We start from the raw sequence: 15,473 nt of genomic DNA, 5'->3' as shown, positions 1-15,473 counted from the left end.
ACCAGCCAAAAAGAAAATGTAAATTCATTAATTCATTAATTCATTAATTCATTCGGTTATAACTGAACAACAACAAGCGTGAAGAGTAACAACAGACACTACACGCCGACTGTTCCTGTTATTAATTAATTTTTATTTAACAACTGTATGGAAGCCTGATGTGGGAGATGCATAGAGAAGCACACTAAAAAAAAAACCCCAACATATCTCCGTCGTCTGACTTTTGATGAAGAAATGTCTACTAAATGAAAGAAAAAACACTTCAGATAATACTGACTGATTTTGCTGATTTTTGCGAAATGTGCGCATTCTTTATTTGCTGTTGGTCTCCGAATAGCATCCAGAGATAATCAAAGGCATACTGAACAGGGCTCATGTCAAATTCACAGTCAAATTAAAATGCTCACCATGGCACATGAAAAAATAAATAAATGAATATTGTTAACAAAATCTGTATTCTTCATTCCTTCTCGCTTCCTTTTATTTCGATCGGAGGCTTCTTTACAAGCCTCCTCTGATTATTAATTGTGCATTGTTAGACTATAGACGAACCCTATCGTAATTAAGAATGACGTAATATCTGCCGTGATAAAAACAGTTTGTAATCCCAACAGTCTGGTGCCCTGCTGTCTGCTTAGTCGTCATATAAAAAAGAACTGTTGGCTATAGTAGGTTACATAACATTAAGAGGCTCAGAGTTCATTTAATATATTAGCTGACTTCTTAATGTGAGTCTGTTTCTAACCTCAATCGCATCTGCGTAAATCTAGCATAGAATTAAGGTAACTTGTGTACAAATAAGTTATTGAATTAACATATAAATCAAATAAAATGTACCTTGAATAACAACACAACAATGTAGCGGTGTCTCCATCACCCAGACTGATAACCTGTGAAACTGGGAGGAGAGAGATGGGGTGGTCTGCTAATGACCCATCCTTCTTCTTTAGTTTCATTGGTCTAAATCTAAATCTAAATCTAAATAGTTTTACTTTTACTTGAATGAAAATTCTTTATATCAACAGTACTTTTACTCAAGTAAAAATATTCTAGTGTTCAGGTGAATTGCTCAAACTAACACCTGAGGTAAACAAATCCGTAAAGGTCATCTATGTGTCATTGCTTCTGTTTGTTGTTTTGACTTGGAAAAAAACTGAACTGATCCAAATAACTTCTTCCCATAGCCGCAGTGTTCATACAAGTACATGCAAGGATACTTCAAACCACAGAAAACATCTGCTTTTGGCCTGTGTATGTGTTATATGTGTTGAACGAAAATAAATCAATATCAATATAGAGCTTCATGAAGTCTCCCAGTACAAAGAGTTGCTCCTAGTGAGGTTTTCTAAGAATTTCCCCTCACAGTAAAGACTAGATCCTGGTAAAGATAAAAAATTATTCACAAAGCGTCTTTGCCCTTAAGAGAGCTTCTAAGGTGAAAAACTGTTCGGAGTAAGGAGGAAGACTTTTAAGAGGCTAAAGAGTTTCTTAAGCAGAGGTGAAAATGGTGGACAGACAAAAAGGAAGGAGAAATATTCTCCAAACGCTGAGTGACAGTAAATTAATGAAATGTTACAGATTAGATCATTCAAGAATGTTTGTGGTAGATCTCATAAGAGACGCGCTCACATCTTCCACCCAATGCAATAACACAAGAACGCCACAAATGAAAATGATCACAACACCAAGATATTTGGCAACTGGGAAAATTTGGAATTTGCTGGCAGCTGAAAAAAAAGATATCAGCATTGGTTGGTATATATATATATATATATATATATATATACACACACACACACACACACACAGATATATGTATGTATATGTATATATATGTATATATATATATATATATACCAACCAATGCTGATATCTATACAGACTGGCCAGCAAAAAACTGATGAAAGTTGAGCCATTTTCCACCTGTTAATATCAAATAGATTAAATACTAAAATGACCAGCATGTTAAATAAACGTAAATAAATATAACAACTATCAGCGTGTGAATAGACTACTGCACAAGTAGGCAATAGAATAGAGTAGAATAGAATAGAATAAAAAGCCTTTTTGTCATTGTATTGTAGATACAACGAAATTAGGAGTGCAACTCCTGGTTGGTGCATTAAAAATACAGTAAAACATAGTCTCACACATTCACACAACACAAGTCCTAAAATAAATGAATAAATATAAAACAGTAAAGTGTATCAATGAAAACAGGTGTAGTATACACCGGAGTATATTAAATATTGCCCATATTTTCAAACATTTCATAGGATACTTTTAAAGTAGAGCTCACAATTTATTTAACAGAGATGTTCATTGCATAACATAGTATTTATAATTACATCATGTCTCTTAAGAGAGACTAAATTCTATGATTGAGCCCATCAATTTCACTGTCCATTATATGCTCATTATCACCAAGTGTGTATTTTTCTTTCTTTTTTTTTTTTTTTTTTTTTTTGGATCAACAAATCACACCTTTTTAAAAGAATGTCATACCCAGCAACTAGGTCAACCACACCTCCTCACTAAGGTAAAAGTTTCTCTCACTTCCTTGCTCAGAGTTGCTCTGAGAAGTTTCTTAAATCACTCCTAAACCAGAACTCCTTGCTAGAAATGTTTAGAATAAGTCAGGAGTTCTGTGAGAATATTCTCAGGATGTGTGTGAACACAGCCACAGGTGAGCATTTATGATTTACCACCCGACACAGACTAAATTGAGGTTTTTCTCTCAAGGCAAGACAAATAAATACTGGACACTGATGAAGAGATACTTTTGAACAACTTTTATTAAAACGGTGCCTTTGGATCTTTGGATACCAGAACATAATGTCCTAAACAGTAACACTTTTGTTCACAGATGAATGGAATGAAATGTGCACAAATGTCCATACCATAAACAGAAGACCTGAGTCAACAATCAATAAAACCTTAACTTTGTTGAGCAAACAAAATTATGATTGTATTCATGTTGCATGAATACATCTGAATACAGAATTCAGAACTTCAATCCTTCGAGTCAATGATATATACAATAAAAAACACAAGTAATCTTACACTGAGATCCACATCAGATCTGATTTTCTTCGAGAAAACAAAATGGGAAAAGTGGCAAAAATAGTAAAACGATATCAATAATTTACACAAAATTTACGCGCGCGCACACACACACACACACACACACACACAAACACATACACACAACAAAATGCAGCATCCCTTATACCAATGAAATCTGTGCTTTAAATCAGAATCAGCACCTCTCATTAAAGTCAACTTCAGATTAGCGATAATTCAATATTGATTCACAAATATTTTGCAGTGAAAACATAGTCAAACAGAACAGTATTTCACCTCAAACAGGTTCACAGTTTAAACTTGTTGACTCACTTGTCAGTGCAGTTCACATCATTTACAAGCTCTAACAAAACTTGACATGAAGCTGTTGAGCAGTCGCAGGCCGCCTCTCGTCCACAATAACATTGAACTCAGCTCATGTAAACCGCACTGAGTCTTGCAAACTTGACGCGCTGCCTCGTTCATAAAGTCCATAAATCTCCACATGAAGGATGAAGGCAGATGTTTAACTGTCAGCAGCCCTCCATCTCCTGTGTTTGCATCAGCACACAGCTGAACATCTTTTGGAGTGTGGACATCAAACCGGGCTGCCTTGAGTCGGGGCTGAAGAAGAACGAATAGAGAGGTTGTTCAGATACGAGTCTTGCATAAATGACACCGCAGCTACTCTTAAAATACTCAAACGTTTCCACACTTACAGCGTTGTCTCCATGAGTTGAGCGTTTCTCTTATGATCCGACTCATCCTCCTCCTCCTCCTCCTCCTCCTCCTGCTGCAGCTGATCCTCCGAAATCTGGTCCCAGATCTCCGTGTTGACCCACAGGGCCCCGGACAGAGTCAGGCTGGCGCGAGTGCAGGTGATCCAGCGGCACATAGGGCACGAGACGGTGCGGACTGCGCCCTGTAGCGTGGACAACTTCTCGAGGCAGGGGGCGCAGAAGGTGTGGCTGCAGTGCAGGACCCGCGGGATGCGCTCGCTGCGGGAGTACTCGTAGCAGCACACCACGCACTCACGCTCTTCATTTACCAACATGATGATGATGTAGAGTGACTGAGGAACAACCTGCTGCGCACATGACAAATCAGTAAAAATGAGCATTACATGAAATACTCAATAAATGAATGTTCCAATCAACAAGCTCCATTAACAGTAAGACATAAATCAATACTTACTTGCAGCACTGACAGTCTCCTGCTCTATTGCTGGAGGTTAAGTCTCTACTGGATTGACTAGTTTGCTCTTTGTGTTGCTTGGTGCTCTATAAAAGACCTTCCTACTCAGGCGTGGTTTGTTTCTCGTCACGTGTGGATTCGTGTATTTCCAAGGAAGCACTGCTTCAGGTAAACAATATCCTGTGCCAGCGAAGTGCCAGCGAAGTGCCAACACACACATGCGCACGCACACACACACACTCGTGTACCCTGTGGTGGCATCTCATCAACAGATTATAGCCTTGGTGAGTAATTTCGACTTTATTCGCAAGAAAATAAAACTTTGATCTCGTTAAATGACAACTCGGTATATGTTTGTGGACATTTCCAAAGTATGATTTGTCACAAGCAGATTAAAAATAGTCTTCTAAAACGCCCTGCCGAGCAGGGTAATTTATTTGCATTTACTATGAAAACATACAATGTCACACAAGATTAACTGAAGCATGGAAATGTAGGCATTTGCTGTATAATCACACAAACGCACTCCCATCATCAGTGTCTTTTTTTTTTTGTTTTGTTTTGTTTTAAAGATGGTGCCAAGAAAAGAAGAGCAATAGAAAGGCAAATCTCCTGCTTTCAGACCATTTTTCTGTTGAAACATCAGATACACAGTAGAACCATCTTTACTAAATGCAATGCACAACAGTAAATTATCAGCAATTATGTGAGCCTGGGCCATGGCCTGTCTGTGTGTGTGTGTGTGTGTCTGTGTGTGTGTGTGTGTGTTTGCCCTCTCAGCCCTGCCCAGCAAACACTTATTTCCTAAGAACCATGACAGACAAGCCGAGGCTTTAACTATAAATAAAAGAGAACAAAACACAAAAAAATGAAAAGAAAAAAAAAATATCAAAAAGAAAATATACAGAACAAAAGGTTGGTTCTTCTCACGTGTCTCCTTATTTGGACCTATATAGAGTGGTGCTATACTGGTCAGCTAAGCCAATTAAAAAAAAATGTACTGGTCTCTAATAAATTCTGTGCAGACACTGGGTTCAGTGCTTGGCTCATGGGTTGACTGGATGAACTTCTGGACTCATATCAGCAGCTGTCTTACAGATTGACACACCAAGTTTGTGTTTATATACTTTGTATATGTAGAGAGATATACATATATAAATACACTTGTCTGTTCTAGGAGGACTACTTCCCTCAGCCCAGCATGCATCACCAGCAGTAAGTTCTGGTGGGTGGTACAGCCTACAAGTGTAGACAAGTGTATGATGTTCTATTTTTGAACCATACTTGCGTATAATTCTAACTACTTGCACATGTTGTTTTGCTGTTGTCTCGTACACTGTCTTCTCATTAGTCATTTGACTTGAACTGCTAATGAGCTTACTGACCTTTGATAAGTTGTACATCTTTTTGTTACCCTTTCCTGTTTGACAACAGGCGGCACAAGTTCCACTTGTGCTTAAAATATGCAGACACATTTTTGGCACATAATGAAACCTCAAGGAATACAGGCCTGACACTGACACTGAGGTGGTCTTTTGACCACCTCTGGTCTGTTATTAAGTGCTCCATTTGATCTGGAGGTCAACACATTCCTAGGAACACACTTCCTTGACCCAGACACATACATCCCATGCAGAAATGCTCAATGACAATGACATAATGAAACTGAAGGTAGAGAAACCGGTTCTTAAAACCAGATGCCTTCAAGCTATTCCATGGAATTGTACAAAAGAGGAACTGACTGTGATGACAAAAAACGTTCACATTAAAGAACCAGTGTGTAAGATTTAGTGGCATCTAGTGGTGAGGTTGCAGACTGCAACAAACTGAACAATGATTCTTATTTTTATGGGATCATACACTAATTAAGACATACTTATGAATATTATATTACATTTCTTCCAAGTCTGTTCTGCTGGATGCCACTAAATTCTACACACTGGTCCTTTAAAAAGGCAGACTGAATAAAATTTGTTGGAATGTTGCTTGTAAACACAACATTCAAAGTTGGTCCCTCCTTCCCGGCTCAACGACACCAGAAGTGCTACGCTGCAGTGCAGCGTTGTTGTCATGTTTTTTCAGTGTCCCAACCTCACAAGCGACACACTGTTATTGGCTGGAGGCTACACACCCACTTCCTAAAGGTTGACGCTCAGAAACGTGACGAACACAGCAGAATAAAATAAGTCTGATACAGACACCGCCACACACTTCTAGTGGGTCATTAGTGATGACAGAGGGATTACTTTTGTATGAGTCTATACACTGTTTTTTAGGAAAATCCTACTCATTCTGCCTTTAAGTTGAGGTCACTTCTAATGTACACAATGGATTGGGACGACCACAAAGAGCAGCTTTGTGGTCGTCCCCTTTCTCTCTGAAAACACTTGGCTTTGCAACAGTGGCCACATGCTGAAAGTAAGTCAGAGTCACACCCTGAGGAAACTTTATGATCTCATGAATAATAAGGAAACACTGCAGAAGGAAATACTTTATGTAATGGTGATGAGTAGGGGGTGACGTACTTTAGCAAATTACCTGCTTCGAAATGTAATCAGGAAACAAGCTTTTACAAGTAATGTTCGTTATAGTACAAGAGGAGAATGGTGCGTTATATTTCACGCAAGCAAACATTATTTCTGTTGTGACCAGCCAACACTGCTGCTGTTCTACACTCTTCCACAACCCATGAGCCAAGTTTGTTCCTACCACTGACATAAACCACTGAAGCACAGAGTGGATCACAACCGTTTTAATAAGACCCTCCAATCCCCCGGCCCTGCTGCCACTCCCGTCCACTCCCCCACCTCCCCCTGCTCTCAATCCTTCCTGGGTGGGTCGGCTTTGAGTTTCTGTCTTCCAAAGTCCATGGTGGTGGCGGTGGAGGAGGAGAGGTTTAACCCAGGACTGAACATCCCTCCCCACGTAGTGTGTTTGTAGAATGTGGAGTCCACTAGCTGGCTCGCCTGCTGAGGGGGGAGCACCGCCCTCAAACACCAGCTCCTCTCACTCCTGGGCTATGCTCCTCAGCACGTACTTGACTGTGTAGGCGAACGCCGCGAAGCCCACAATCACAAACAGGTTGGCTAGAGCACCACCTAGAAGTCCATGGTTGCGATTGGCCTGCTGCAGACCGGGGGCGGGGTTGGCGGCCCCAAGCGGGACGGGACCTCCGTTGAGGGCTGGGAGGCCGTAGTGGGCGTGCTGAGGGTCACCGTCAGGCACCACGTCGGGTAAGGGGAGGGGCTGAGTGCGGGCGCTTAACTCCTCCTGGGCCTTCTGTTTCTGCTTCATCTCCTGTTGGAGGGATGGAAAGAGATGGAAGAATATTAGACCAACATAAAAAGAAAAAGAGAGGAAGAAGAAGACTGCAAGCTAGAAATCATGCGCTCACATCGACTACATCAGGAAACAGCTCGCAGAACACTTTGTCCTTGAGGTTAAAGGCCAGACTTTGGGCTGACAGCTGTCTTTTCTGGAAAAAGAATGAAATGCATGTCAGATATTTGAGACAGTTCGTTCATAACAGTGCACTGCATTTTTCAGTCACTTATTTGCACCCACTGTGTAGTCGGAGGTCTCAATGCTGCCGAGGGTGGGGCCTTTCTCCACCATGAAGCTGAGCAGACCTGTGAGGATGGTGGAGACGGACCACGCAGGGTTCCACGTGTCTGGATGGAAGTCTGTGATGGACAAACATAACCTGTGGAGCAACAGGCAAAGTTACAAATGAGTAGCAATGTGGCAGAACACAAACTCCTAAATTCTTATTCATTTCATTAAAAGGAAACAATATTCTTACCTTGTATTACACTTAAATCTCCCATTTGGTGTTATCATATAGATACTCGGTGGTTTAAAGGGGAATTCCCGAGGAAATATGAGCTTCCCGTGATAATATCCTCCTACACATACAGATAAAGGCATTATGACATGGCAGGGATAAAAAATGATCTCATGAGTGAGATGACGTTCACCAGCAGGAATCAACTTGTTGAATCATTCACAAGAACAAAAGTATGTGTTACGTGACTGTGGGAGGCTTTTACCTTCATATGGAGTTTTCTCAGGACCTCTAACTACATAGTGCCTGGAGAAGACAGAAAAGAGTTGTGTGATTGCTAAGTTTTCACAAAAATAACAAAGAGTTTTTGGTGCCCACAGTCGGTTCAGTGTCCTTTAAATGTTTTCGTTACTTTTCCATTGACTTAAATAAATATGTTCATGCTTGTCCCGGTGGTCATGTGGTAAAGATGCATATTATGCAACATCCTCAAGACCTTTATGAAAAAATTCAAGTCTCGAGAAGTAAATCTGCGAGGAAGAAGGTAATTAAACACACATCACATTTAGGTGCACACCGACTCCAAACTACAAATATAAGGTATGTACTGTATATACAGAGGTGGGGTAACAATTTTTAACCATTTTGAACTGATGAAGCTCTGATCTGGGATTGAAACTTTAAATAGCCTGCAAAAGAAAAAATCTGTGAAAGAATTTGATATCTTTGGTCATATTCAAGACATTTTTATGGTAACTGACTCCTCAGTTCTTAGCTCATTTAATCTGTCTGACTGACTTTGTTGGCACATCGGGAAGAGGTTTTCTACCTCAATAGGACTCTGGTTAAATACACGTTAAAAATAACAAAGTGACATGTATCATTATGATATTTGTTGACTGTGTGACCTGGCACTGACTAAAACAAACTCAAGAGGTTTTCTTCCTCACTTCCCTGATAATGCTGTGATAAGAGTGCACTTACTTCCAAGCAGACAAAACAACTGACGTTAGTGTACACAAATTCAAGAGAAATAATTTAAATGTGACCGATAGTGAGTGCGGATGCTGATTAAGGTGCTAAAATAAGATGGCTGAGGAGTCATATTTATTCAATTAATCAAAACAGAACAGTTTCAGCCCAGCAAAACAAATGCTATGACTCTTCTCTTGTAAATATATCTTCAACGCTGAAGGCATGTTCAGGCAAAGACTTGATTTTTAAATAAATATGAATCAGAACTTATTATAGTAAGGGTGTAATTTAGGTAAAGCTAATGTGAATGATAATCAACAGCTCTTTGGAAGAGATCACAGGAGGAAACCAGGAACAGAGTCAGGGACACATTACATGGATTTATAGGTTACAGGTTTTACAGGCATTGTGGAAGTTATAAAAGAATAAGAAGAATAAATTACTAGTGCACATGCCTGGGAGATTAAGATTTTCCATGGAAGAAGAAACATTAAAATATGGCTTGTTTCTATTACAAGCTCAAGAATTTAAATCTAAGGCGGCATGGCTTGAGCTCAATTCAACAAGTTTGTTTTGTTGTGTTATGAAGCACAAACATAAGCTCAGGGCTGTTCATTAATTATAGGCGATTTTTTCAGCTCATTGTTAAAAAACTGCCATGTTTCTTTTTTACCCATCACCTCTCGTGGTATCTCATGCAGACAGTTTTTCAGACATTTCTCTGAGACGTCTGCCTTCATCCCAATACAATGGAGCTGAGTCATTTACAGCACTCACAATAAATGAGTTTACATTTGAACAAGAAAGGCACCGATATGTGTCTTTACAGGAACAACGCCCCCAGTTTCTCAAGGTCTTCTACAGAACACACCGACAATAGTTTTCACTGGAAGTTCAGAGCTGTTGGCACAACTCAGTCTCAGACATTTTGAAACCTGGACAAATAAAATCAAAACTATATGCACGGCTAGATACCACTAAAGTAATTGTGTGATTTGTTTAAAGTGACCCTTTAAGAAAGACATGTTTCCTGTTGTAAGGGCACACTGCTTAAAGGAACAGTACAACATTTTGGGGTACTGTTGCTGCAATTTAGATGAGAAGATCAATACTACTCATGTTTGTGCACCGGAGCTAGAGCTGGGAAACGGTTAGGTTAGCTTACCATAAAGCCCAGAAGCAGAGGGGAGCATTAAAAAGCCTGGTTGTCTCTAAAGTTCAGAAATGTGCCTGCTAGTACCTCTAAAGCTCCCAAATAACACTTTATGTGTCATTTGTTTAACACAAACAGTTTTACAGGGAGTTACATGCTTTAACTATTTCTTGGCAACCAGTGGTTGCAACCAGCTGAGTGGTATCAATCTTCTCATGTAATTCGTGAACAAATAAGTGTATTTGACTAGAAAGTGTGACAGGAAAATCATTTCTACTGGAATTAAGACAGTTTTTAAATATTAAAAATATAAATATCTGGAAAATTTTCAAAAGAAAAATAGTAATGAACCCTTGTGATTTATTGACAACGTTTGTTAACTGGTGGTGGTTGTTTTAACTACACTGATTACATTAAAATTCAAAGTTAGAGCACTGAAATGCAACTTCTTATCTGGTGGTGATTTCTAGTTGCAAGGATGGAGACCTTACCATTCAAGGATGTTGGAGGGGAGAGGTTCTGCACAGATGTAAGGCACAGGGTCTTTCTTTATCCTGAGGTAATCCTGCTTAAGTCGCTGAGTGGCTGTGGTTGGAGCTCTCTTATTCCCGTTGTTGTTCATCTGGGGGATTTAGAGGACATGCAAAAGAAAGGTATTATAATTTAACATGATTGGGTCCCCAGCAAAATGTTACTGATGTGGCACCACAGCCAAGATGTATTTGCTTGTAATACTAGGCAATCAATATTTATCCTTTAAAAAGTTTATCCACAGTTTATACTCCTTGCAGCAGACATTTGTACTCTGGATCTGTTCTTCTTTCTGCCAGTTCAGCTTATTGCCAGTTTATGGCTATTTCATATTTGGATGGTGGCACGTATTCATGACGCTGTGAGCGCCTTAAACAGGTCCAGAGTCTTTGTGCACTGCTTCATCTCAGCTGTCAATGAAAATTTATGATGGATACATAATAAATACAACATATAATTGTTCTTATTTTATAATTTCCTCTACAGCTGAACAAATATCATAATGTACCAAAGTTGGCAGGATACATATTGTGATAGTATCATATTGGCCTGTGGAAAGCTATAACTGTCAAGTAGCAACCAGAGTTTTATGTTTGTAAAACTTATCTGCAGCTTTGAGTGGAGCAGAGGAGATTGTTTGCGAGCACTACGGTCACCTGATTGTTGACATAAGTTAGAGAGTGCTTGGTAGAAAGTACAGTTTAAAAAAATAAAAGGCATAACTTGATGATAGTAGTTGGGGGTCATTGGAGTCACTGGGATTGCAATATTGCTGTAGTGAGGTCCCAACCCCAGTTCACAATTAAAACTGTCTGACAGTTGACATAACTCTTGACACATCACACTTAAACATTCAGTAGTGTCAGAGTGTGTTTACATGCACGCAAGTATCCTGGTTTTGATCTTATTCTGGATATGGTGTTTACCTGGAACATCATAAACCTGCTTAATAATATCTCTGTTTACATGACTCTAACATCTGTATCCAGATAATCATCTGTGTCCAGCTACATCTTGATGTCTTAATCCTCAACATCTCAGCCACTTATTTACAAACCCAACTATGGTTAGAAAATGCAAATTAAAAAAAAGAAAACAGTGATTTCTAGATTTACTTTGACTTGTATTTCATTGCTGACAGTATGTACACAAGATATTTCATGTTTTGTCTGGTACACTTTACTTCATTTGAAAATATTCATCCATTCCTGCCATTCAGGCCTGCAACACATCCCAAAAAAAGTTGGGACGGGGGCAATTTAGGGCTAGTAATGAGGTAAAATAATTAAATAATGATGTGATTTGAAACAGGTGATGTCAACAGGTGATTGTAATCGTGATTTGATACAAAAGCAGCATTCAGGAAAGGCCCAGTCCTTTAGGAGCAAAGATGGGCCGAGGAACACCAGTTTGCAAACAAATGTGTAAGAAAATTATTGAAATGTTTAAAAAACAATGTTCCTTTAAGAAAGATAGGAAGGGATTTGGATATTTCACCTCTACAGTGCATAACATAATTAAAAGATTCAAGAAATGCGTAAAGGGCAAGGACGCAAGCCTAAGCTGAAAATGCTCTGTTGATTAAAAGACGACTTCAGCGATTTTCAAGTTGATTCCTATGGTTTTTATCTCACAAATATATCATATCGAGGTATATATTGTCCGATTTGTGCCTGTATATATATACACACATACATACATACATACATACATACATGCATACATACATACATAAAAACCACATGATGTACCCTGGCCCCGCAGCCAGGGTAGCTTTACAGCCTCGACCGGTGCCCAGTGAGGATCGTCAGAGAGAACAGAGACAGAACTAAAATCTCTGCACCGCACCAAACTTTGTGGTGCTTTGGTAAACCTGACTTTGTTTTCTGACAGAATATTATATCTGACTTTGCCAACTCTGAATACAGAGCGACAGCGACTGTGTTACCTGTAACTGCGGCTTCATTCAGCTTGAGCACTTAGGTCTGAGTTCCTCATGGTCCAAAACGATAAAAGAGTAAGTGTTTGCTTGCAGTTTTTCACCCCTTCGTCCACGATTGTTTCCCAAACCAAGACAGCAGACTGAGGTTTTTTGACTGTCTACCAGCAGCTTTGACAGCATTCTGACTTGTGTGCAGTTCTGAGTAAGCTTGCAGTGATCCGCATAACTAACTCCGGCACGTCTTTGTATTCTGATCCTTGCACACTGATAAGACATGTCCAGACTCAATGAAGAAAAACATTTTGTAAATGAAAATGAGCCTCAGTAAAGAGATATAATGCAACTCACTAACTTTCTCTCTGCTAACCGGCCGCTCTGCTGGGAAACCACCTGTATTCCATAAAAACGCCATCAGTAGTGGACTGGATGGGATTATGCGCAATCTATTCTGGATGTTGGATTCCCCCTTAACAACAATATGGGGAATTTACAGCCTTTTTCTCAGTTTTCTGTAGTCATAGGGCACCAATTTCTGCAATAATTTGCACATTTCTACTATATAGGTGACCTAGTTGTAAGAAATCATCATATTCACTGCAATGTAGGGCTGTAGTCTGCTGGTCGACTGGTCGATTAGTTGGTCGATATGCTCTGGTCTGACTAAATTCTCATTGGTTGAATAATCTGTGTTATTTTCATAAGGAGAAAAGTGCTACATCAATAGCTTTCCAGGAGTAATCCATTATTTCCTGCGGCGAGAGGTACAGACTAACAAATGACCTGTGAAAACGGGGGTGTATTCAAAACACCCTCGTTGTTTTCACAACTTTGAATTAGTCCAACCTAATGGAGACCGCTGCTATACAGTCTATGGGTCTAACTATACTCAACGTTTATTGAACGTACTGAAAGTTTACTGAATCTGTGTTTCTCCATAATGACACAACGAGAACCCCTGCCAGGCCAAAAAAAAAATTTATTTTATTTGATTTTGATTTGAAATTGACAGCGTTTGGGAGTCTCTGTGCAGTGCTGTTCCGGTATGTGAGTCAACCTCTGTCGTTGCCTGGGAAACTATTGGTAGCGTGGCTCCCTTAAGGTGTATATTTGCGTAGCGTGTGGGAAAGAGCGAGGGGCAGAGAAGTGACGGTGGATGCGAGCGGGGCAGAGGAAAGGTTAGTAGTAAGTTGTCAGTCTGGCAGTAGATGTACAGTACAGACTACAGTGTGTCAGTTAATAAATGCTAAAAAGTCTGTTGTTCCCCCAAATGCTGGAAAAGTGAAGGGGGTTAGCTCCAAAGTTAGCAACAATGGGTTAGCCTAACCTGAAGACACAAAACAAGAGAAATACAGAACAGAGAAATGTGTGGCTGCCGAGTTTACTGTGCACTCTGTCCCATTACACCGCCGCCGCCCCCCCTCCCCCGCGCGACTAATCGATTAGTTGAAGATTATGTACGATTTTAGTCGACCAAGATTTTCTTTGATTGACAACAGCCCTACTGCAGTGAAATTGCCCCTTTAACTAACCTATTGTTCGACTAATATTTCCAGCTAGTTGTAGGATCAGGTGGCAGTAGGTCTAAGTAGGCTAATCTAACAATAATTCACAACAACAGCGATGCATTAATTACATTTTATGAGCTCATTCTCTGTTTTGCTTGTAACTTGAGAATCATATTCTACAAAGTCGTCATATAAATGCAGCTAGCTAATTTGGAAAAAAAAACACATTCCAATTGAAAACATGGTCAAGTCTCACAAATGGAAATATAGAGGGTATTGGACTATATTAGTATTTAAAAACGTACTTTTTAAAAATCTGTCTTTCCACCTTGGCCCATTTGCACTCAACATAACTTCTATTAGCTGACTGTCATGTGGCAAACAGCTGACAATGTAACGCTGATTATCTTTAACTACGTGTACTGTAACAGTGTTGAAATGATGTCAGTGTCACTTCCTAAATAAATAACAGAGACTGCTTAGCGTTAATGCAACTTACGTTAGCTGAGGCTAATCCGCTCCGCTCACGTTAAATCTCCGGCTAACTGAATTGATCGATACATTAGCTATTAGATAGATATCGGACAGTTGGGGACAAACTGTCAGCTGAATAATGACAGTATATGATTTGCTAATAACATCACATTCATACTGTCCTGTCTGTGTATACGGAGTTATTGGCCAGCAGCGACTAGCGTAGGCCACAGCTATGTTTAGCTACCTACCGTTAGCAGCGGCTAGCACACACAGTTTTGATACAAACGATAGCTGACCCGCACTTCTCTCACATTAACGCACTACAAGGCGTGTACAGTACAGACATACCTCTCCAGAGACCCCAGTGAAAATAGGGATTCGTGGCTGGACACGAAATAAGGCTGTTGTTTCTGTTGTCAAACCCCAAACCGATAAGTCGATGACACCAACGTAGCGTTAGCCAGCGGCAGCAGGAATGAAACTGACGCTTCCGGTTTTCTTCTTCGTTAGTTTTAACAACGGTTGAAAAATTTACTGGGTACTGCTTTACTGACACAAACTGATCTGTAATAATATGCCTAAGTATTATCTTATGAAAAAAGTCCAATAATATCTAATAAATGTTGGTAAACTAACATAAAATAATTTAGGATCGTAATACTTAGATTTATAGTAAATTATAATCACCAAGACACTTTACTGTCTTCTGAGGATGTTTTCTGCACCTTCTCTTCAGCCATCTCAGAGGTCTTCTTGCTGGTGCCTTGCATTTACGCTTCCTGCTGCATAAATTCTCATGCTGCTATATTTGTTAGCCAAAGTTTAAAAGAAAACATAAGACTGAAATGC

General features: G+C 39.7%; 2 protein-coding genes across 6 annotated transcripts; both read right to left on the bottom strand.

The window, feature by feature from the left end:
• Positions 1-2,434: 2,434 nt before the first annotated feature.
• LOC137181807 (RING finger protein 224-like) lies at positions 2,435-4,395 on the bottom strand. 3 transcript variants are annotated; one of them, XM_067587830.1, is made up of 3 exons: positions 4,258-4,395; positions 3,783-4,150; positions 2,435-3,687 (listed from the first exon to the last, which is right to left on the bottom strand). In XM_067587830.1, the coding sequence occupies exons 2-3, from the start codon at positions 4,115-4,117 to the stop codon at positions 3,597-3,599; spliced, it is 426 nt and encodes a 141-aa protein (XP_067443931.1). In that variant the 5' UTR covers positions 4,118-4,150; positions 4,258-4,395; the 3' UTR covers positions 2,435-3,596. The 3 variants fall into 3 exon arrangements, with proteins under 3 accessions (XP_067443931.1, XP_067443932.1, XP_067443929.1); XM_067587831.1 differs by having other exon boundaries at positions 3,783-4,147; XM_067587828.1 differs by having other exon boundaries at positions 3,783-4,395.
• Positions 4,396-4,656: 261 nt separating this feature from the next.
• On the bottom strand, positions 4,657-15,420 carry ube2j2 (ubiquitin-conjugating enzyme E2, J2 (UBC6 homolog, yeast)). 3 transcript variants are annotated; one of them, XM_067587827.1, is made up of 7 exons: positions 15,312-15,420; positions 10,661-10,791; positions 8,307-8,347; positions 8,060-8,162; positions 7,822-7,960; positions 7,652-7,732; positions 4,657-7,554 (listed from the first exon to the last, which is right to left on the bottom strand). In XM_067587827.1, exons 2-7 carry the CDS (start codon positions 10,789-10,791, stop codon positions 7,264-7,266), a joined length of 786 nt encoding a protein of 261 aa, XP_067443928.1. In that variant the 5' UTR covers positions 15,312-15,420; the 3' UTR covers positions 4,657-7,263. The 3 variants fall into 3 exon arrangements, with proteins under 3 accessions (XP_067443928.1, XP_067443926.1, XP_067443927.1); XM_067587825.1 differs by having other exon boundaries at positions 15,350-15,414; XM_067587826.1 differs by lacking the exon at positions 15,312-15,420 and adding an exon at positions 14,973-15,129.
• Positions 15,421-15,473: the final 53 nt, after the last annotated feature.

This window comes from Thunnus thynnus, chromosome 4 (assembly GCF_963924715.1).
Source record: "Thunnus thynnus chromosome 4, fThuThy2.1, whole genome shotgun sequence".
Taxonomy (NCBI): domain Eukaryota; kingdom Metazoa; phylum Chordata; class Actinopteri; order Scombriformes; family Scombridae; genus Thunnus; species Thunnus thynnus.
The sequence above is the reverse complement of the archived record's forward strand: the minus strand, read 5'-3'. Positions and strand labels throughout refer to the sequence as shown.